Below are 24772 nucleotides of genomic sequence, written 5' to 3'. Positions count from 1 at the left end.
GAACATTCTTATTTCCATGCCCGCTTCATAAAATATATATATATATATATATATATATATATATAAAATGAAAATGTTAAAGTATCTATAGTATGCAATTCACGCAGGCCTTTCTCTTTGGATGATATTAGAGAAATAATTCCAGAACAAGTCCGCAATCAAATCATGGCAACATGAGTTGTGTTAATATTTGAATTCATAAGAAAGTTATTATTAGGAGATTAACCTAAACACTGCAACTTGTTCAGGCAAATAAATGTGCAGGGAACAATCCAGAACTAAGAGAGTCTGTAACTTTATTCAGGTGCATTCATCACTGAGCACCTTCTGTATGTCAGGTGCTGCGGTATGACTGGGGAGCAAGATGGATATATTCCCGGCACACACTGCCTAGAGGAGAAGAGGGAAATGTAACAACACAATGCAACACAGAGTGTGTATAATGAGGGCATTTATCCCAGAGAGTCTAAGGAGGGTTCGCGTCACAGAATGCTCCCTGGGTAAGATGAGACGTGAGATGACCTTTAAAGAGTGAGCAGGACTTATCCATGTGAAGGTTGATGAGAAGGCATTCCAAAGCATGAAAGATGGACCAAAGACAAACCTCAGACTTCTTCAGACTGAACCAAGGAAAACTTGTGGTAACAAGATATAAGGCAAGACATTTATGCTAAAGCAGAATTTTATTGAAGACACAAGATTTTACTAGAAAATCTTGAATCTAATATATTAAAGTCAATTGATTTCTGAATAATCTAGGAATATGTTTTGTAAAACACAACCTATGATTTCAAAGAATATATATGAGAGTTAAATCCTATTCTTGACTTTTTATTCATAATGCTATTATCTATTCAATGTTACTTTGCTTTGGGGAAACTGTCAACCTAAGGGAAATAGGCTCTTTGATAGTAAACGAAAGATACTCCAGAACAACTGCACAAGAATTTTGTTTTAATTTTCTTCTTCATGGAAATCTTAACATAAAAGGAAAAAATGCAAATGAAATGTCATTTATAAAAACAGTCTTTTAAAGGTATTACTAATTCTTACTTTCTTGTTACATATGTTTTTAGTCATCTTTTATCTAGTTAGATTATTAGGTCTACCACCCTCCAATTCCAAAACTTCATACTAGCAAAATGCACAAACATATTGAAAGAAGTGTTAGAAATGATCAAATGCCCTCCATTGCTATGCTTATGACATACCTAACTAGGGACTAGATGTGTGGCTTTTTGTTCAATAGGCTTTGACGTTGAACTCACTTTGTATATTCATTAAATACACAAAAGAACCTAAGCAAAGAAAAAAAAAATGTTCAGCAGGGATGAACAGTTTGTTTAGGAATAAAATGGGGAACAATACATATTTAATGTTTTATTGTCTCTTCTAATAGACTATGTGCCCCACAAGAGTGGAGACATGTCACCATGGAATCCCAAATTTCCCACGCATGGCCTGGAGGGTGTTCTGTGAAATATATGTTGAAAGAGTCAATGAATAAAGAAATCTATGAATGGCTAAAGTGGATAAAAATGATTTGTAGGTAAAAATATAAAGACATATAAATATGCAAGAAATTCATATGAAAATTCCTACCTTGGAGAACACTTTGACAACAATGAGATATCATTGATAGCATTCTGCTATGAGAGTATGGTAAAAGGAGTTTATGAGCATTTTGTTCTGGGCCTTCACAAAAGTCACTGTGGTCAAATACAAAGTTAAATTAGCTAGGATGTCAGAACCAAAATCAGTGAAGGCAAAAATAAAGCTGATTTGATTCACTGGCTGCAGAGAGAGCAAAATGCATGACAGGTAAGCAGAGCAGGCTGCTCCCGTGTTCTTTGTTTCATTTCATGCATTTAACATCCTGGAAATTTTATTCTGCTAATCATTTATAGGATATCAACATTGAACAGATACATTATAAGAGAAAATATTTGTAATCATTGTGTCAATACCTTAAATCTCCCGCTACAAAAAACAAAAAAACCCAAAAACCTAAATAAAGAAAAGCATAATACTATATTAATAATAAATCTTTAAGAAGGTTGGGCCCAAATTTTAAGTGATAGCAATATATTATGTCTCATTTTATGAAGTCTAAAGCATGCAATGACTTTTCCTTTTAATATTTAGTAATTTCAAAATCTTTAATCATATGAAAATTTTTGATATATCTTATAATTATATGTTAAAATTATTCTAGTTCCTTTAAAATATTAGTGGAGATAGAGAGTAGAATGATGATTACCAGAGATGCAGGAAAGGACAGTGGGGAGGGGTAGCTAGAGAGAGGATGGTTAATGAATACAGAAATACACCTAGATAGCAGGAATAAGACCCAGTGTTTGGCAGTGCAATGAACAATCACACTTAATAATTTATTGTATATTTCAAAATAACTGAAAAATGGAATTGGAATGTTCCTAACACAAAGAAATGATAAAAGTTCTTGAGGTCATGGATACTTTAATTACCCTGATTTGGTCATTACACATTGTATGCTTATGTCAAAAATAAAGAAATAATGAAATGTTAGATCCTTGAGTCCAAAACTCAAGACGATAAGGAAATGAGTTAATACTGTTGACATAGACTCAAATTAGCAAATATGATTTTGGATTCAAAGAGAATATACACAACTTGTTTCAGGCTCTCATAACAACTGGATTAGCTCGACTTGAGAAAAACTTGAGGTAGCAAATTCAGGTATCTTGAACCCTCTACTTTTTTAGTAAGTAGCAACAGACAACGCAGTCAGGGCTAATACAGAAGCATTAAGGTCAACTTCAGAATAGAATGAGTACATTTTTAAATTCACAACTCTCTTTTACTTTTTCTCTTTATTTTTTCATCTTATATATAATAGTTTTTCCAAGTGTTGTTCTAAAATATATAATCACTGTCATTCAAGAGTGACTGGAGAACCAATAATTTCTGGAGATAGAAGTAAACAGTCTTCTGAGAACTCACTCAAACACAAACCAGGATGGAAACCACGAAACAATGAAGCTGGTGATAAGCGCAAGAGGTCTGAGGGTTCTTTATTTAACACGGTACTTCCAAGCTATGGAGATCTCATGACAAATGTATTAACCCCCTGCAATGAACTTCTTTAACTTCTTAATCCTGGCAAATCAAGAAACTGAGCAAGACATGAGAGAAATTTTAATACTTTCATCTACTGTTGGACTAGAGGCCTTTTCTTTATTAACAATTTCTAATAATGTATCTTATTGACATAGTTATCTTATAGTTCACTAAGAGCCTTTACACACATCTACACATTTTACACTTCCTATGAACCTTGAGTAAAATATTATATATATATATATATATATATATATATATATATATTATATATATATGTACTGTTGTTTGTGGGAAATTTGTTCCAAGACTTCCCGCGAGTACCCAAATCCGCGGGTGCCCTAGTCCATGGCATTTGGCACTGCAGAACCCAGGGTTACAAAAAGTGGCCCTCAATATCCTTGGGCTCCACAGCCCTGCGAATACTGCATTTCCCATCTGCAGTTGGTTGAATCTGCTCATGTGGAAGCTGAAGCTACAGACAGCCAACTCTGTGTGTGTGTATAAAATATTATAAATACTAAGTCCACTAAGAAGATGAAAAACCTGAAGCTTAAAGAGATCTGTCTGTGACCATCTGAAGTTATAAGACTTATAAATAACAGAGCCAGAACCCACAGTCTGAAGACACTAAAAATCACCAGTCTTCTATTATACCATAGTAAATGCATATATTTTTATACAGATGCCAAAAATATAGATTGTTAAACCACTTATGCCACACTGTTCAATGTGATTCATAATTGTTAATATGGTGAAATAATAAATGTCAGTCACTTAAACAGAAAATGCTCTAAAACCCCAAACTGATTTTTGTGAGTAACGATTTACTTCACTGTGATTAAATCCTACGGCATTTTGATGGATCAAGTCTGGCAACAACTCACCTCTTTCTGACGGTACTTAATGGCCAATTTTAGTCTTGCGAGATCATTTCCACTTTGTTCTTCTATCAGACTATTGTCATCTCGGTAATTAAGAATGATTTCCAGTTCTCTGGAACTTCTTGTCTGATCCAGCAAGTCCTTAGCAAACTGTTTGCACTGTCGAGACAGCTCCTCATACTCTGACTTGAATTCATTTTCCACCTTGCTCAGTTCCTGAAGCTCCCAACTTAGCTGAAAGGCGGTAAGAAAAGGGTCCTCGCTTGACAGCGCAATGAGAGAGGGACTGGCCAGGGCTTTGTAGATGTTGAGTCTGGAGCGTGAGTGACGGAGGCTGTCCACGTCTGAGCTGGACACGCATTCCACACAGTTACAGCGGACCTCGTGGGGCCGCGGCACCGAGACTCCTTTCTGAACCAAAAGTTTTATTATCTCGTAATTATTTGTATGGGCTGCCAAAATGATTGGTGTAATGTCTGGCGTGAATTCAGAGAACTGCTTATCAAGGAGAATGGGAGGCACCTAGAAGAAAGAAGAAAGCAGAGGTGATGAATATTTATTCATTTATTTGAGCTGTGAATTTCAGAAAGCATGCTATAGCAACGTGGAACAAGGCTCAGAAATCCTTTCCAGGTTTTTTTTTTTTTTTTTTTTTTTTTTTATCTTGCAGGAGAGATATGGCAAAAAAAAAAAAAAAAAAAGGACAAGCCAAAATTAAGAAAAAAAAATAACTTTCCAATGTAATGGCATATTATTCTTTCTTTAATCTGAATTATGACATTTTATGAAATCTTAAAATAGGTGGCTATGGAAACTCTTTACTTGATAAAAGCTTTTCTTGTTTTTAAGTAAGCCCAATTTACTTTCTAACTGACAGTCTTTGCTTTTCTTTCTCAGAGATGTTGACTCTAAATAATCAAGAAATACACTGAAGAAGAGTTAAGGACTTGGTATAAACCCAAGCTCTTTCTGTGCAGTAGAAGTCTTTCCATTCCTCCATCAGGTTTTTTTTCATTTGTTTGTTTGTTTTTTATTGTGTTTTATTTCATGCTTTCCTGTCATTCTGGCAGCAGAAATAAGTCAGCTAGCCTCAGACTTCATCCTTTCATCTAATCCTTCCTGGTATCTGGATGACAAGAGGTGCTCTTTTGCTAACATTATTGTTTTATTAGAAATAAACAAACATCATATCAGGTCAGCAGTGTGTTTATGCACGATTTCCTTTAGGTTATATTCTAGGAATGGTAATGATGAAAATAATAATAGCCACTATTTAGTAAGCATCTGCGGGGTGCATTAACCCTCACTCTTTATTAAGTGCATCTTACAGATGTGGTCTCTGAACGAGTAAGTGGAAGACCTACCATTTGACCTGTGACTTTCTCATATTTTTAAAAATATGTAATAAAGACAGGTCCACCTGTCTGACACCCAAGCTTGTGTGAATGGCACTACACTATGTCGCTTTCCCACCGTGGTTTAATATTTATTTTTGCTGGCATAAAGTCACAGAGGCATCTTTGAAAGATAAATGCTACATAAGGCCAAGCAGGAATGGTAGAACAAATAATGACACATGTCACATTCAAATATGCTGTTGCAACAATTTCCACCCACAAATTTAATGCAGAAAAAATGATGACACATGTCACCTTAAAATATGCTACTGGAAAAACATGAAAGAAACCACAAAAGGCCCAACCAAAGGAAAACCATCATGTAGAGAAAAATGGTATTTGTGGCTGGGCGCAGTGGCTCACGCCTATAATCCTAGCACTCTGGGAGGCCGAGGTGGGCAGATCGCTCAAGGTCAGGAGTTCGAAACCAGCCTGAGCAAGAGCAAGACCCTGTCTCTACTAAAAAAAAAAAAAAAAAAAATAGAAAGAAATTAATTGGCCAACTAAAAATATATAGAAAAAATTAGCCAGGCATGGTGGTGCATGCCTGTAGTCCCAGCTACTCGGGAAGCTGAGGCAGTAGGATCACTTGAGCCCAGGAGTTTGAGGTTGCTGTGAGCTTGGTTGATGTAACAGCACTCTAGCCCACGCAACAAAGTGAAACTCTAACTCAAAAAAAAAAAAAAAAAGATATTTTTAATGAAACTTCAATTATACTACTTTTAAGAATAGGTATAGTTTTTAGATATGAATAATTAAACATTTGTTTTTAATTCATCTGGCCAGTTAGAATATCCATTTATTTTATGAAAAACACTATAAAGATAAAAGGGATGAAATTATCTATTTAAAAGGTTATTTAAGAGGTATGCAATCATTTCATAGAGAAGATGGTAATAAACACTTTTTAAAAGGTACTTATTAATACAAGAGAAACGAGACTGCCTGTTGAGATAGCACTTTGTATTTAAGTGGAATCAATACATACTTCATCGCTTCTTTCATTTTAAAGGTAACATTCATTGGAAAAATTAACTGTATATTCATTACAAAAAGGAACATTCTATTAATCAAAACTGAACAAGATAATCTTGAACTAACTATATTGTAGTTCTCCCTTATCTGCAGGGGATATGTTCCAAGACCCCCACTGGATGCCTGGAACCAGAAATAGTAGCAAACCTGATTGCTGTCATTTGGAACACATTTGTTTATGTCTTCCATCCACAAGTTTAACGCTTTTTCCACCTTAACTAAGCACTTATCATACACTGTGGCCATAACTGGCAGTTGGATGTACGGTAGCAAAACTAGCATGAAATTTCTTCTCCTTCTGCACAATTTCACATATAGATTTGTTCTTACCTTAAATCTTGGCAAGCTCAACTTTATTTATTTATTTTTTTTTGTCTTTCCTTATTGAGAATTTCCACCTTTTCCCTTAAAGGAAACACTTGACAGCTTCTTTTGGCATATTGGGATGGCCAGCATCGCTACTCTTGCATTTGGGGTCCATTATGAAGTGAGATAAGGATTCCTTGAACACAATCACTGGGATGCTGCGACAATCCATCATAACCCGCACGGCTGCTAAGGGACTGACAGGGCTGGGAGCGGACACAGCGTGGATCTGCGGGACAAAGTGAGTATTCACTCACGTCTCAGGCGGGTGGTGTGGCGTGGTGAGAAGTTTCATCACGTTACTACCGGCGTAATTTTAAACTCATTAATTGTTCATTTCTGGAATTTTCTATTTACTAGTTTTCAGACCATGGTTGAGCATAGATAACCGAAACCGCCTAAAGTGAAACCACAGATAAGGGGGGACTGCTGTACTTTCTTTTTTTTTTTTTGTGGCAGACATTTAGGGAAAACAGAACAATATAAATAATTTCCTATAATAAATATATATTTGTGTGGAAGATATAATTTGAAGGAGTTTTCTGGATTCAGTATAATTTTATATTATATTTCTGTACTTTTTTAAGCTGTCAAGAATTTAAAGTTTATTAACTATAAAATATATTTTTTGCAGGATATTACATTTAAAAAATAAATATAGTATGGCCACACTGAAAACTGTACTTTTATCCCTCCAGAAAAATGCTTGTGTAAAAGAATTAGAGAGAGACATGATTAAATCATTTATTAAAATATGTGAAAATGTACCAAGAATAAATATTCTGTTCACTAGTTTGAATACTCAATAAATCATTGTGTATTTTAAACTTTTAAGAATATATGAGCATATCTAACTTTTTTATCTTTTATAAAGAACTTTATTTTTGAGAATAGTTTTTGAATGGAACTATTCTATTGGTCCACTAATAGTAAGAATTTATTGGTCACCAAATATTTTTAAATTATATAATTTTTATTAGAGGTTCTTCTTATTCTAAAATGTGTTCTAAATTCAACAACATTGTATATGGTCTTTACATTTAATTGCCTAACACCCAGTGCATTATAGATCACTTGACATTGGGAACTGCTGGCCTTAGCTGTACTCCACTTTTTTTTTTTGGAGATGGTGTCTCCCTCTGTAACCCAGGCTAGAGTACCATGGCATCAGCACAGCTTACTGTAACCTCAAACTCCTGGGCTCAAGTGATTCTCCTGCCTCATCGTCCCCAACAGCTGGGATTGTAGGCACACATTATTTTTTTTTTTGTATTTTTTGTAGAGACTGGGTCTCGCTCTTGCTCAGGCTGGTCTCTAACCTCTGGCCTCAAGCCATCCTCCCACTTTGGCTCCCCAAGTGCTAGGATGACCAGCCTGAGCCACTGCGCCCAGCCCAAACATTAGTGTTTATCCAGGTTTCAAAAGGCAGGTTTCAGTCCTCTCCCATTCCATTAAAATAATATCAACAAAACAAAAATACTGTAAGAAAATAATCACCTAGTGTTAAGTAATAACTATGCGCCTATGCCAGTTATTACATGGTGTTTGAAAATTTGGTTTTCTTATAATATCATCAGTTCCACATTTATTATCTTTCACTCTTCTGTATGTGAAAGATTTCCCTCTTCTCCTTTTTAGTAGTGAACATGTCTATGGACCCATGAATTCTTCCTTCATTTTATTTAATGTATTATGATTCATTGCCATAATTATTCATTTTGTACTTATTACTGAATTATAGCAGCCATACAATAAAATGCACATTGTATTAGACTCTGAGAATTAAGAAAAATGAAGATGAAGCAATCCATGTCTTTAAGGAGATAACTGCCGTATTTGACAGAAAACTGAAACACACATTTCCTGTATCTCCCAAGCAAATGGAATCAAATGTTTACTCATTTGCTACAAATTCAACACCATGGTAGGTACTGTGTGAAAAATACACAGAAAAATAAGAAACAAGGATTTGCCATATTACATCAGATGCTCACCAAGTTTTAATTGTTCTGAAAATGCGCCAAATACTTAGTGAAATCTCAGGGTAGTTTTTCTGATTTGTATATCCTATTACGGACTAGTAAAGTTAGAATAAAATATTAATGATAAAATCCATTATGGACCATAAAATAAGAGAATTATTTGCTAGCTAAAGTTTTGTTTTGTTTTGTTTTTTAGTATTAACAAGAATATAGTACTGTGCAACATTTTACTTTTTTTAGCAAGTAGCAAATAATTGACATACTGGGAGCAGAAAACTGCAGATTCAAACTGCTCTTTTAGAAGCGTTAGAACATTTGTGCAGTAATTTCTTTTCTACCTGGTGATGAGCCTAGTAGGTAGTCAGGGTTCCATACATGATAGATGCACTGATTTTTTTCTGCATGCAGGCAAGTGCTCTTTCCATGGGGTGAAGTCATGAAACCAGATTTCTGAGCTTTCCAAATAGAAACTGAACAAACTCACTTAACAAAAGACCAGCCAATCACAGAAGGTGAAACAATGAAGACTAAAGTAGACCCCTCAGGTTTTTGCTTTCAAGAACTGATCTTTCTCGAGAAAGACCAAATTACCATTCCTGCCCTCCTTCCCCTCCCACACCCTACTTTTTCTTTGCTAACTTTCCCTGGCTTTCCTTTCAAATAGTCCTCATGCTAAAACCTTTCACTCATAAGCAAATGGTCTTTGGGGTATACAAAGACATAAATTTCCCACTCTGTTCCCCTAGATGGCTGGTACATTTAGCTCATTAAAATTATTAAGTCTCAGGCTCACAGATTTTCAGCTAGTCAAAAAGAAAAGAAAAGACTTCACTAAATCTTATAATAAACCAAGACACATTGAATACCTTTCATTTAATCAACAAATAATTATTAAATATAAGCAATGTGCAAGACAATATACTAGATGATGTAAAAATGTGCATAAAAAATTCTAAGAGCATAACAGAAAATTCTCTCCCCCCACTGCCCCCCCCCCAGAGTACAATAATACTATACAAATGGTTTTAACATAAGAACTCAGTAAATGGTCCAGGTGAGGTGGCTCATGCCTGTAATCCTAGCACTTTGGGAGGATCACTTGAGACCAAGAGTTAGAGACCAGCCTGAGCAACACAGCAAGACTCTGTCTCTACAAAAAATAAAAAATAATACAAATTAGGCACAGTAGCATGCTCCTATAGTCCCAGCTATTTGGGAAGCTGAGGCAGGAGGATCTTTTGAGCCCAGGAATTTGAGGTTATAGTAAGCTTTGATGACACCACTGCACACTAGCCTGGACAACAAAGCACAACCCTGTCTCAAACAAACACAACTCAGTAAACTCTAAGAAGAGTATGAATTTTTTAAAAACCTGGAAATTTAGAGGTTATATTTTACCAAATAGAAATTGAAAAGGATCTGAGGAGATGTTTATACTTAAGCTGGTTGGAACTAAAAATGTAGAAAAGTTACAGAAAAATGACTGTATCAAGGAAAAAAAAATGAGAGATGTAATCATAAAACATTCTTTCAGGAATGGTATTAGTCAAACAGATAAAAAAATTGTAAAATGCCTCAATATAGATTAGAAAAGATTAGAGATGGTATTGAACAGAATTATTTTATAGACATTGATGGCATTATGGAAAAATTTAACCAGGAAACTAACAGGATAATTCTAAGTATTAACATCATTCTAGCATATTTTGCAGAGAGAGAGAAGGACAGAGAGAGAGAGAAAATGAGCACACAGAGCATGGGGTAGAATGAATTTAAAGCAAAGATACCAGAGACATCTAGCCTAGATGCCTGCCCTAGGATTCCTTTGAGTTCAGATTTCAGTTTCCCTATTGCTCACGTATATGGGAGGGAAAGATGGACATAAACGGAACTCAAAAGTCCAAGACGTTCCATTGTGGGAGCTTCCAATGGCACATTGGCAAGTTCGAACACTGGAAAGGGGTTTTCAGAGAAGCCTTAAATCCATCTAGGGCCTGTACCAGCCCTTCCCTTTCTCTTCTTTCGGCTGGCTATACATAAGCGTTGCTGAAGGGGCACTTCTTTTTTTTTTATTTTTATTTTTATTTTTATTTTGGCATATTATGGGGGTACAGATTTTAAGGTTTCAATAAATGCCCATTTTCCCCCCTCCCCCCAAAAGTCTGAGTCTCCATCATGACCATCCCCCAGATGGTGCACATCTCACTCATTATGTATGTATATACCCGACCCCTGACCCCCTCCCCCCTCCCCAATACCCTATTACTGTAGCACCTGTGTGTCCACTTAGGTGCTACTCAGTTAATACCAGTTTGCTGGAGAATATATCTGGTGCTTGTTTTTCCATTCTTGGGATACTTCACTTAGTAGTATGGGTTCCAGCTCTAACCAGGAAAATATAAGATGTGCTATATCACCGTTGTTTCTTAGAGCTGGATAGTACTCCATGGTATACATATACCACATTTTATTAATCCATTCTTGGATTGATGGGCACTTGGGCTGTTTCCACAGCCTTGCAATTATGAATTGTGCTGCTATAAACATTTGAGTGCAGGTGTCTTTTTTGTAGAGTGTCACTGGATCATTTGGGTAGATGAAGGGGCACTTCTTTCCGACGTCCTAGAGTGAGAAGGCTAGACTGCCATCTCAAACCCCATCCTGCCACCAGGAATGGGCCACACCGAAGCTGTGGAGGGGGCAGCAAAACGCTCTGACTCACGCTCTGTGTGGTCAGCGACTGCAGCTGAGACATTTGTCACCTGATCATCAACTCTACTACTTATTCGATACTCAGAAATTTAGATAAGTCTAAAATATAAGGGATTTGATCTCAGAAACATTTAGGAAACTCAGAAAATGTTTCATGCTTTGATTTCCAAGCAGTCTGTCTTCTGTCTCAATCCTTCTCCTTTGCTTCATTCAGTATCTTCAAATGCAACTTTCCCTCTTTTGTGGTTCCATTGTTACGAGTGAAGAGCATATTTTTCTAACACACAAAATAAATAGGTCACAGTAGGTGCCCAATAACTATTATATTTTTTTCTTTTTATTAAGATATTTCTTTTTTATCAAGTTTTTAAAAATTTTCCATTTGGCATATGGAGGGACGGATGTGACTGTCGTGAGCACAACCCTGCAGGTGAAAATCACACTGTGTTTTATTTACCTTATCCAAAGTAAAATCTATAGACATCGAGGCATTACACCCAGGCAAACATACATGTATGAAAACATATACCCACATTACTAATAAGCAAACAATACCCCCTGACCAATTATTTTTTAAAACAAATTTCAAGTTATTGAAGTACATATTTCACCACAACTAAAGTAGAAGAGGCAATTAAAAGAGGATCCTGAAACCACACAAATGCCCTTGTTTCTTATATAGTATAACTTTAAGGTTTCTCTAGCTTTTATGCTTTTCAAAATTTATGAATATTTGTTTAACATCTTTTTTTCAATCTTACCATAAAATAGTTATATTAGCAGCATAGTTATTTTAGTATCATGTAGCATTAAAAAGTATTGACATACATAATAATAGCTTATAATCTGATTGCTGTTCTCAGAATTTATCTAAATGTTTCACCTAGAAGTGACTCTGCACCGATCTGAGGCACACATTTTAAAATCTAGGGTGTGATATTTTACCCAAATATAGAAATATCTCTTTTTCACTAAAATATACATTTTGAACTATTAATACTGAAATATAAAATTTTTGGAGTGAAATTCATCCTGAAGTGACATTAATTCGATATAAGTATATTTATTCCTTTAAATATGGTATTTATAAAGTAGGTTACATTTATTTGAATAAAAAATTTGCTGGGCGGCTGTGGTAGCTTGAGACTAATCTGGAAGATATGGCAAGACACCATCTCTACAAAAAACTTAGCCAGGTATGGGGGTCAAAAAATGTAGTCCTTGATACTCAGGAGACTGAGTCAGAAGGATCAATTGAATTAAAAGGAATATAGGGTGCATAGTAAATACACTTCTGTGACACCTTGGTGGCAGGTTTACTTTAGAAATATGATACACATTTGAACAAAATAAACAAGGGTCTGGCAGAAAACATTTCAACCAATTGATGCTGTATGTGCAAATATACTTGGAGTCTGATGATAATAACATGAACAATAGCTAATGTGTATGAAACACTTACCATGAGTCATGCCTTATGTGAGGAGCTTGTTATGCCTTAGTTAATCCTCAAAATCATTTTTGGAGGTATTATTATTATTATACTACTTATACAAATGAGGATGGCAGGCCTTAGGTCAAATAACTTGCCCATGGTCACATAGAAATCCATGAAGCCTGTCTCCAGAACCTAAATTCTTCATCAGTAGACTATATATCTTCCAGGTAGGGCAGCTGTGACATCCTAGGACCAGCTCTGGTATCAAGAATAAGGTATCTAAACCCTGCCTCAGCAAGTTCTAGCCATGTCAAATTGACAAAGTCACTTAACTTCTCTGCATTCCCATTTTCCCATGTTCAAATGTGTGCATTTATAAAAGATATTTCCCATGATGGAATAGGAACTGAAGAAACATATATCGAGGCCTTCTCAAAGTGCATTCCCACAGGGTTGTGGTGAAGATTAAATGTGAAAACATAATCTATAAATCACAAAGTAACATGGAGGTACTAGTGTTATGTGACAATCCTAGGATTGTTAAGAGAAACACCAGAAAACTGTCTTGTTCAGTTTTGCCAGATTCATTTGTTTCTCCTCGCACAAACACAGCCCTAATTATAGTGCTTGATTTATCTGAAAGGTAGAACAATAATTTCCTGGCGAGCCTATTTCGTAAGTGTAGATGTCAAAGTTTAGAATGCATGCTTTTTGTTACTGAAAATTTAAGCTGTGTATCTCCTGAAATGGCATTTGCTCCTTTATGGTGTATTGCTATAGACATATCATAAATTATAACTATTAAATATCATTTGTATGTTGGGTAAAGAACTGGATAAATATATGTCAACTCCTAGGGATACATCAAACAAATTGCAACTTTAAATTACCGCCAGCTCAGACTCGGTTGAATCACTAAAGTAGTTGAGGGTTATTATCGGTAACTCTCAGATTCTTAGTTCACAGACTTCACTTTTCTTTTCATTTTAAAACTAAACATGTATATGTGCACATTACACTGAAGGAGAATCTATTAAATGACATTTACTTGGAGTGTTTATTTGTTGAAAATATGGCTAATGGGACAAGTTACAACTTAATTTCAGATGAATGACACATTAATTCTGGTCAGTGATTCTATTTTCCATTTCATTTGACAATGTGTGTCGCTGTCTTCTTTTTGAAGCTCACTGGTCTTGACTTCCATGACTCTCTTTTCTCTGGGTGATGGTGTATTGCCATAGATTTAGTTGTACCACTAATCATTTATAGCTTTGGGAATGTTATTTAACCACCATCCCCCAAATTTCAATTTTTTAATCTGTAAAGTGGAGATAATTATGGTCCATACATCTCAGGGTTCTTTTAAAGATTAAAGTAATGATGAATATAAAAGTTTTTTATAGATAATATTTGATAGAACATAATCTATTATGATTATTATAATTATCACCATCACTATAATATTATCATTTTCTCTGGTGGCTCTTTCTTAGTCTCACTGGGGTCTCTTCTCCTATTCATGCCTTAAACACTGTTCCTTCCCAGGAATCAAACTTAGGTCCAGTGTTCTTATTCTACACATGTTAGTTGTATTCGTGTTCTTATTCTACACATTTTAGTTGTATTCCTGCACAATGTTAACTGTTCTCCTTGTGTTAATTATGGCCTGTATATACCAATTTTTATTCTTCCAGCCATTCAATAATTCCTTTGAATATCCATTTTATGCCAGTCATTCTTCAAAGTTTTGGGAATACAGTAATGTACACAATAAGATAAAACCCTTGCCTTCCTTCCACTTACGTTCTAGAGGGAAAGAAAAAGATATGACATGAGTGAACAAGTGAATGAATAAAGCAATGAATGAATGAATGTCAAATTTTAAAAGCCTTAGAGAAAAATACAGTGGAGTAAGAGGAAACAAAGAATACCAGAGACAAGGAGAGATTGCTGCCCTGTATAGGCTGACAGGATGTCTTTCTGATGTAGTGACATTTGGCTAGAAGATTGAAGAATGTGACCAAATTAAGCTAATATCTAAGGGCAGAGCATTCCTGGAAGAGGGACCAGCAAGTGCAAAGATCCTGAGGCATGACTGTGCTTGGGGTTTTGGCCAAATTGATAAGAGTACAGTTTGTGAGTGCAAGAGTGGTAGCAGACAAGATTAAAAAAAAAAAAAAAAGAACAGCAGGTGAGGAAGTAGATGCATTTTAATACATTGTAAGGACTCTGGCTTTTATTCTTAGTGACATTAAAAGGCAACAGAGCATTTTAAGCAGAGAGATGTCACTTCCTTTAACAGGACCACCACGACTTTTGTGCTGAGAATGTACTGACAGGGCAAGCAGAACAAACTGGGAATTGTTGCAGCAATCAAGGCAAGAATTCCAGGTGATTGAGAGAAATTGCAGTGGAGAGTTTGAGCAGTGGTCCAACATTGGATATATTATGACAGTAAAACCAACAGAATTTGCTAATGGACCGAATATTGGATGTGAAAACTAAGATCAGAAAGAGAGGTCAAGGACAACTACACATCACATCCTAGCCTGGCCAGAAGGGGCTGCAATTTACTGAGCACACGCTGAGAGAAGAGGTTCTAGAACACATTGAAGATTAGTATTTGGTTTTTGCATGCTAAATTTTACATAGCGTTAAAAATCTGAATATATACATTTGGCTGTTATCAGCATAAAAATAGTATGTAAAGCCTGACTGTCACTTAGCAAGTGAGAAGTGAGAGTAGATTGAAAAAGTAGTTAGAAATTTGAACCATATTTCACTTCAAAATTTAGAAGTAGAGAAAATAAGGAAGGACCAGTAAAAGATATTGAGAAAATAGGCAGCAAAGTAGGAGAAAAAACAAAGAGAATGTGAAATCCTGGAATACTAAGGTACACACTGAAGTCGTTTGGTAGCTATGGTGGTGGAAGCATATGATATTTTTCTCATGGGACCTGATCAAATTAAAAAGCTTCTGCACAGCCAAAGAAAATGTTAGAGAGCAAACTGACAACCTACAGAATGGGAGAAAATTTTCACAAGCTGCACATCTGATAAAGGGCTGAAAACAAGAAAATATTTAGAACTCAGGAAAATTGGCAAGGAAAAATCAAACAACCCTATCAAAAAGTGGGCAAAGGACATGAATAGAAACTTTCCAAAAGAAGACAGAATAATGGCCAACAAACATGAAAAAATGCTCAACATCTCTAATCATTAGGGAAATGCAAATCAAAACCACAATGAGATATTACTTATCTCCAGTGAGAATGGCCTTTATCAAAAAGTCCCCAAACAATAAATGCTGGCGTGGATGTGGGAGAGATAGGAACACTCCTACACTGCTGGTGGGACTGCAAACTAGGGTAACCTCTGGAAAGCAATATGGAGATACCTCAAAGCGATACAAGTAGATCTACCATTAGATCCAGCAATCCCATTACTGGGCATCTACCCAAAAGAACAAAAGACACTCTATAAAAAAGACACCTGCACTCAAATGTTTATAGCAGCACAATTTACAATTGCAAAGATGTGGAAACAACCCAAGTGCCCATCAATACATGAGTGGATTAATAAAATGTGGTATATGTATACCTTGGAGTACTATTCACCTATAAGAAACAACAGTGGTATAGCACCTCTTGTATTTTCCTGGATAAAGCTGGAACCCATTCTACTAAGTAAAGTATCCTAAGAATGAAAAAACAATCACCACATGTACTCACCAGCAAACTGGTATTAATTGATCAATACCTAAGTGGACATATAGGAATAACATTTATCAGGCATTGGGCAGGTGGGAGGGGGTGGGGGGAAGGGTATATACAAACATAATGAGCGCAATGTGCACCATCTGGGGGATGGACACGCTTGAAGCTCTGACTCCGGGGGGGAAGGAGGAGAAGGCAGCACAGGTAACCTAAACATTTGTACCCTCATAATATGCTGAAATAAAAAATAAATAAATAAACTGAACTTAAAAAAAAAAAGAAATTTTTCTCATGATTGATTCTATTTTCTTAGTAAAATAGGTAACAAGGAAGGCCGTCACTTGAGAAAGAGGAGAGGGGAAAAGCTGTAGCTTTGTTGGGTGTTGGCAGAGAGAGAGAAAAAAGTGAACTAATAGTCTAGGAAGGTGGGAGAAGATACGGACTCAGGAAATAAGAACGAATGTCAGTCTTAAAAGCATGCCCATAGGGTTCTGTATAGGCTAAATATATACTTACTTTAAGCTTTATAAAGTCTGTCTGTGTGCAAAGAAACTTCTAGCCCTTGAAGGAGATTTAGTGTTCACTAATATTTTAAATTGATTACAACATTATCTTTGTAATCCATGTGGAATCAGTTGTTATTTAACATGTATTAATCCCTGATCAGTTTAAGGTCTTTTAAACATCATAGTGATGGTTATACAATACTTCATATACAGTAGTTTAACTAATCACCACTTATATTTTTAGAGTATATATTAATTTATTAATATAACCTCCATTCTGAATGCATGAAAGCATTCCTGTGTTATGAATACATTTTTTATTTGGTTTTGCTTTCATTAAACATTGCCAAATTGTTTTTCCAAAAGGATTCAGTTTCAATGTAAAAGGAAGGTGTTTGTTCTCCTATATTGATGGAATATTAAACATAGAAGAATGCTTAATTGCCTTCTTGTCTTTCAAAGATTTATCATTCAGTGTTAAATTGAATTATTTTGATCAATTTTGTCATATGCTTTGTAAATTCCTCTTTTTCAGATATTTTTAATTTTATGTTTTTGTTTTAAATACACAAAGGAACACACTATTAAAGTATTATAATGATAGTTTAGTTTGAAATAAAGCAAATCTTTCAGAGGTTAAAAATCACACCAAGGTTAATCTTTGTTTTTTCCATTTTAAATTTTTCTTCATTAGGCTTGTTTAAAGTGTGCTGCAGATGAATTAATGTAGATTCATATTAATGAATGTAAGTTGATATAATTATGTCAAGTCCTATGATTTGAGGTCCTAATGAAGGCTCCATGGAGTAAGATATATCTTAGCACATGTTAAATTTAAACAAATATTATCAAGCTTGCTTGTAATTTTCAAATGACCTGAGACTCCTAGAATTGTGGGAAACACAGTCCAAGATAATCCTCTAAATTGGATAGAGCAAGAGGTAGGAAAAAATGACATGAATAATCCTCTTATCTTACACCACTTTGATAGAAGAACACTCCACATATAGAGAAGGCGGAAGTATAGAAAATGAGGCATCAGCAATATACTACTGGCAATATACTGCTGCATGCTGTAACTAATACTTAAACTTCTTAAATCTGTGCTAAATGTGGAAAATTCAAGCAGAGCTTTTCTTGGTCACAGCAACTGTTAAACAGAGAAGATCTAAAAAACTTCATAGGTACCCTTTTGGGCAGTAAGATATGCAGAATTATATTGATGGTGCATCCCAGTGATAAAACACACTGGTCCAAAATGCTAGGAGGAGAACTAGAATGGTCCATGAATGAGAAGCAGCAAAGTTAGCGGAGACACATGCGTAGGGGAGGAAGCCTGATCGCCTGGCTATTGTGTGGCTACAGGTGGATGTGTGGTTGGACTTGAGGAGATAAGGCTGGGGAGTCAGGTGATCCTGGCTCACCCACTAACTGGCCGCATGACCTTGGGCACAGCGCTCACCAGCTTCACTTCAGCCTGTCTAGTCTCAGGGCCAAGTGGCCTGAATATGATCAAAGTGCTTAGACAGCAATAGAGCGACTTATAAATGTAAGGAGGAGAAAAATTCAATCTTAGGATAGTGAAAATGAGGATACAGAAAACTGTTGCAAGTGTGGTTTTTATTTTTTATTAATAATGGGGGAATTAAATGTAAGAAGTATTAAATAACATTTTAGATTTAATTTATGAGTACTAAAAGAACTGGCCTGTTGAGTGAGTATAAGATTCCTAAATTTTATATTCCTTTCATTGATTACAACAGTAGTATAAAGATTTTCAAAGAAACAACTTTATTTTTATGCCTAACCTGCCAGTATATTTAATAATTTCCTTCTCATCTACTGCCTTTTGTTGTTGTGATGTGCCAAAGCTTTATGGTCCTTGAGACAGCACTGACTTTTTCCTATTATTGAATACAAAAGCTATATATCCTATTGCCTAAAAATTGTTAAAATGTCAAAATAAAAAAGGATAAAATAAAATTCACACGAAAACCCACTGCCTAAAGATATATATATATATATTCAGCATATGTATATAAACATATACCTATATTTTATATAGATTTTGGAAGTGTGCTTTATATTTTTTTAAACAAATACAGACTTGTATGGAAATATTGCAATCTCTGCGAAGACGGCCACATGCTGTATGTGGGACTTTGAGTCTTCAACGTGTGGAAGGCACCTCGAATGCTACAGTCCACTTATAGCATCATGATGAAGTAGAAACCAAATTGCAAAGAAAATATATTCCCAGATAATTTCTTAACAAAGGTGTTAATGTTTTCATTCTGAAAATTATCTAAATCAGAATTGTTACCTTAACTAAAGCCTGTATGATCTTTAATGTTTGACTTAATCTTGCCAGATTGTCCTTTGCCTTATTTTATTTTCATCAATGATGATGAGATTTTTTTAAATCTGCCACATCGATCCATCTACCTACCTATCCATCCCAGAAACCATCACTTAATACCTAGGATGTACATCAAATTGCATAGCCAGTGGAAGAAAACAGAAGAGACTAAGATTTTGTGTGGATGTAATTTACACCTAATGAATAGATTGGTATTCATAAGTTTGTGAAGAATTGAACCTACAAAGACTATCATGGTACAACAGACTGAAAAATGGTTTTATTCTAAAAGACCCAAATGCGACATCAACAGCTAAGACAACTTTTTATTGATATATAAGTAATCATAAGAGGGAACACGTTAAAGTGAAAAAAGCTCCATTAAGAAGAATTAACAATTTAAAGTAAATGAGGATGACAGCATGATCTATCAATATCACATGATGCACTGATTGGTGAAGCATCTCAGGAAAAGTGACCCTACAAAAAATAAATAAATAAGTCTTCAGGGTTAAAAATATGGTTGTAAAACTAAGGAGTGATACCAAAATAAGTTGTTTTTTAAAACTTCTCTCCTCAGACTGCACAAAGATAACTGAAATAACACTTGAAAAAATTCTGGGAATTGAGAGTGTGAAGCTAATGAAAAAAGACACATGGTGAACCATGTCACTGTGCAACGGGCTTTCTGGGCAAGAGGAAACTGAGGCCTGGGCACCCTTACTCCTCTTGATGGAATGAAGGCTTTCTTTTGTCCACAACTAAATAATGTATGGCAGTAATTTTTGCCTCGATGTTGAAAAATGCATATGTGAAGGGAAAGAAGAGGTTTTTCTTAATTTCCTCCTCCATCAAACTCAAATATTTAGAGTCAAGAATTAAATATTTTGGCAATTTATGAGTTCTGTAGCAACCAGTTAGGAGACTTCTTAACCTCTATTTTTATGTGCAATATGAGTGTGTGTGTGTGTGTGTGTGTGTTTGTGTCGCAGGACAGCTTGGGGGGGCAACATTTTACTTGAAAAAAACATCAGGGTTTCATTCCTCATCTCTCATGCCCCACATAAAATACACTGAAGGAGCTAAATCCTAAGGAAAATCAAAGACTCCCATTAGAGCACCAGCGCACTGAAAAATTACCTTTGCTTGCTTTTTGCTTTTTGGATCAGATTTGCAATAAGTGGAATATTTTAGCATTATATTAATTCTAAAATATCATTCTGTCATTTTGCTGCACAATTAAGCTAAAAAGAAACTGGAAGAAATAGCAATCATGGTGGTTCATATAAATTTGTGTTTGCTCATTTTTTTTTGTTTTTTTAATATCAATTAGGTGAACTACAAAAGATACACTTAAACCATTTAATAAAATCAGGGAAAAATGGACCAATTTCATGGAAACTTGAGATGTTAAAATGATTTAACAAAATCTCTGCTAATATTGCATAGTGACAAAACTCTAATCTACTGAAAAGTAAGGAAAAATATTTAAAACATGATTATTACTTTTAAGTTCATACCAGATGTTTGAAACCAATATATGTATTCTTAAAGGCCTCAAATATTCACCAGGTGGCAGTCTTTTCCTTAAGTGTGGTCAGAACAAACGATCTGCTTTTTACCTCATCTATTGAAAGAGACAGTGTGACTTAGGTGAACAGAGAACCTGCATTCATACTGACAGGGCTGAATTTTAATGCTCTGTGTCTTCTAAAAACAAACTCTTTAAAATATCCCTAAGGAAATCTGTATGTGCTTCTATGGGGTGGTTTCTGATCAGTCTTCTTTATCATGATCTTTCCTTCCCTTTCTTTTATTCAGAGAAAAAAATACATTTTGTTTGATGATTTCTAATGTGTTTCAATTATATTTATTTAAACTTTTCTGTAGTCTTATAAACCTGGTCCATTTTCTTTTTCCCAACTTGCAGAAAATATTGAGGTAGTGGTCAAGCCTCCTGGCTCTATCCAGCCTTTCGTAGACTCACAACCCTCCTAACCATGACCTATCTAGGAAGTCTTTCCTCGGAGCTTTCATCCCCAGAATTAAACAAGTTTCCCTCCTGTGCTTTGCATCAGCGTATTTGGAACCTTAAGCGCAACAACTTACAAGCATGACACAAATGTGCATCTTTAGGTATAGATTAAATAAGCATACTTGATTCCGAAATTAATGATCCTGATGTCAATCAAATGTAAATACATGAGGCACTGTATATGAATTATTCCAAATTTCCAATCCTCATAATAATTGTGAGGTGTAGCCATTACCATTTCCTATTTTGAGTGAAGTAATTACTGTTAGGTCATTCTAGCAAATGTTGGAACTAGGGTTTGAACCCATATTTGTCTAGATTCTAAACATTTCCTCCTATATGAAACCAAACCTCAAAACATTTATTTATATTTTTCCTTGTTTCATAAAATATTTAAGGCTAGCATTAAGATGATAAATGTGACAAACATTTCTATTTGATATTAGGCAAAATCTGAAATTTAGGCTTGGCTCAAGAACTAAAAAGCTCAGTGACCTTTGGTAAATTTCTTTAACTTCTCTATGCTTCGCTTTCCTCATATATATAAAAGATGATGGATCTATGAAGGAGTCAGTGTGTGTGAAGGGTGTGGAGGTGAGGGTGACATAAAAATGCTTTTTAATTCTCTCTGAATTCAGGTTAGATATTGACACTTCGCTTTTTGGTAAGAGAATCGGGCAGACTAGGTTGGGATTAAATAGGATATGGTGCAATAAAAGGAAAATTCATCTAAAACAAGTGCTTCTAGAATACATGATTTAATGAACACTATCTCCATGTCTGGCATTAAATTTAGGCTAAAAAGCACCAAATGGAATATACTTGATGTGTACTTTCCTAAGGCTGGTAATTTAAGGTCAGGCCAGAAGAATCAAAAGTGCCTTAGTTGATAAAGGATTAATGGTATGCAAGAAAAATATAAATTAGCAATATTTAACATATTTTAATTTATAAAACACAGATTTTTAAACTTTAAGTATTTTACTGATAGAGGTAATAGTTCTATGTGTGCATGACAAAAATATTTCATATTAATTCCATGCAGGGTGAGCAGCATACCATATTATTCTGCAAAGAAATAGCTACAATATGCAAATATATTATACCTTCCCTCAAACCACTGAATAGTTTTATTTATATATTTTTGCCATCCTTACAAAAACACAGTGATACTGGTCTCTATATTCTTTTATTGATGTTGAATTTTTTTATATCTGCTTTCTTTCTAAATCACACACACACATGCACATGCATACAGCTTCATAATATAAACAATGAAAAATCAAACTATTTTTCTTAAAAGTATACATGATTCTTATATTCAACATTTATTGAACACATGCCATATATCAGGAACTCTGTTAGGTATATATAGAAGAAGGAAAGGAAGCCAACATTCATTGAAGAGGTGAGTGTTCCTTATATAGGAAACAGGATAATAAAGTGGAAATTTCTACAGGTCCCAGTTACTGTTTAGCTGAGAGATTCCAGAGTTCACAACTCTTGGACCCCTCATTTAGAGGTTTCTCATCCACTTCAACAATATAAAGGATTGAGACAATGAGACAGGGGTTCATTCTGTGAAGTGGATTTCTTTTTGTAGACAACTGAAATAGGATGAGGAGCCACCTGTGTTCCCAAGGGGAAGTCAGAGATCACTGTCTTCCTACGTACCTCAAATCAAGCATGAGGGTTTTACTGGGGCCACTGCCTTCCAGAAAGCCCCAGCAATAGCTGGTAAGTCCATGCTCAACAAATGACTGTGCTCTTTTCCCCAGTTTCTTTCATGGCCTTCTCTCTACTTCCCATATCTCTCTCTCTCTCTCTCACACACACACACACACACACACACACGCACGCACACACACAGTTAGTATATTGAGAGAAAGAGAAAACTTTGAATGGGACTACTATGTCTATTATCTAAGATTGAGGGGTAACATATGTCCAAACAGGGCCTAGAAAGGACAACCACAATAAATAAATTTTAAAGAGAGGATAGGAAGAAAAGATGCATGATTGCAGTTTAACTATAAATCAAGTCCGTGTAAGCACACATGTGGATATCACATGTATGTGCATATACGTGTATGTGTGCATATGCATATGTGTATATATATATATTCACCGTCTGGGATTGCGAAGCTCACAAAGTGAAGAAAAGTGAAACATTTGCAACATAATATTCTAAGAGTTCTGAGGAGGCAGAGAGAATACATGGTAGTAAAGAAGAGGAGAGTTAACTCCATCAGTGTTTCACAATTTATATCATTGCCTACCAGGTTTGATAGTTTATACATCAAGAACAGGGTTTGCTTTGTCTGACAAATAACCGCCTCCAGCATGGGTGGTGGGGTCTGGCTCTGCAAAGTCTCAGCCCCCAGGTTTCAGTGCAGAAAGGAGCCCCTCCCAGAGTCCCTCCACCTGCTGAGTCAGGCCCCCCAACAGAGTAATACTGAAATGTGAGTTGCTTGACATTAAATCTCCTACACTCTTGTGAATGTGCTATTCTCACCTCCCTCTTTCCAGCAATTTCTCAATGTGCCAGCAGTGACTCCCTTATTACTGCCAGTCTCTTCCTACAACAGTCTAAGAGGAATTGAGGAAATCAGATAACCGGTTTTGTTAAATCAGTCATTTTCATGCATCTAAGATTTGGTCAGGAGCCTCCGCCTGAAGGAATTTCAGGACACTTCTGCTGCATCAAAATCACACAGAGACCTTTCTACATTGCTTAAGGAACGAGTTTTATTTGTAGGCATGCTCTGTGCTGGACATGCAATGGCTAAAGTAACCAGGTAATTTGGCAAAGGAAGAATAAAGGCCTAGAAAACAAAGAAACGTATGCTCAAATCTCACTTGGGCAAGTTCCCCAATCCCTCTGATCCTCCTTCTCCTCATATATAACAGTTCAATATAAGTGGAAGGAGTCAAATAAATGTAAAAACATGCACCAAATAGTCAAACAAAAGTTTTCTGTATTCCCAACTCATGTGCCTGCATTAATTTTTCACTTATTTAGCTCCTGTTATTTAGCAGTGACTGTTTAAGCAAATGTTCAACAAAGACAAAGATTGTAAGGCGGCTATACTAGGGTCAACAGGAATGAACTCTGCAACTCATTAGTAGTGTCTCATCAATGCTGGGGCGGAGGGAATGACAATTAAAGTACTTACTTACTGATGGCGATTTGGGCAAGTTAGCCTCTCTTTTTAAAATGGTAATAATGAAAGGACTTAT

General features: G+C 35.5%; 1 protein-coding gene across 1 annotated transcript in view; it reads right to left on the bottom strand.

Moving 5' to 3' along the window:
* TRPC4 (transient receptor potential cation channel subfamily C member 4) overlaps positions 1–24772 on the bottom strand; it is a 133665-nt gene that overhangs the window by 100188 nt on the left and 8705 nt on the right. The window contains exon 2 of the mRNA XM_012748112.2: positions 3987–4505. Within this exon, the coding sequence (XP_012603566.1) occupies positions 3987–4505 (519 nt within the window). The remainder of the gene's footprint in view (positions 1–3986; positions 4506–24772) is intronic.

This window comes from Microcebus murinus, chromosome 13 (genome assembly GCF_040939455.1).
Source record: "Microcebus murinus isolate Inina chromosome 13, M.murinus_Inina_mat1.0, whole genome shotgun sequence".
Lineage (NCBI taxonomy): Eukaryota > Metazoa > Chordata > Mammalia > Primates > Cheirogaleidae > Microcebus > Microcebus murinus.
Note: the sequence above shows the minus strand (reverse complement) of the source record. Positions and strands in the feature narration are given on the sequence as shown.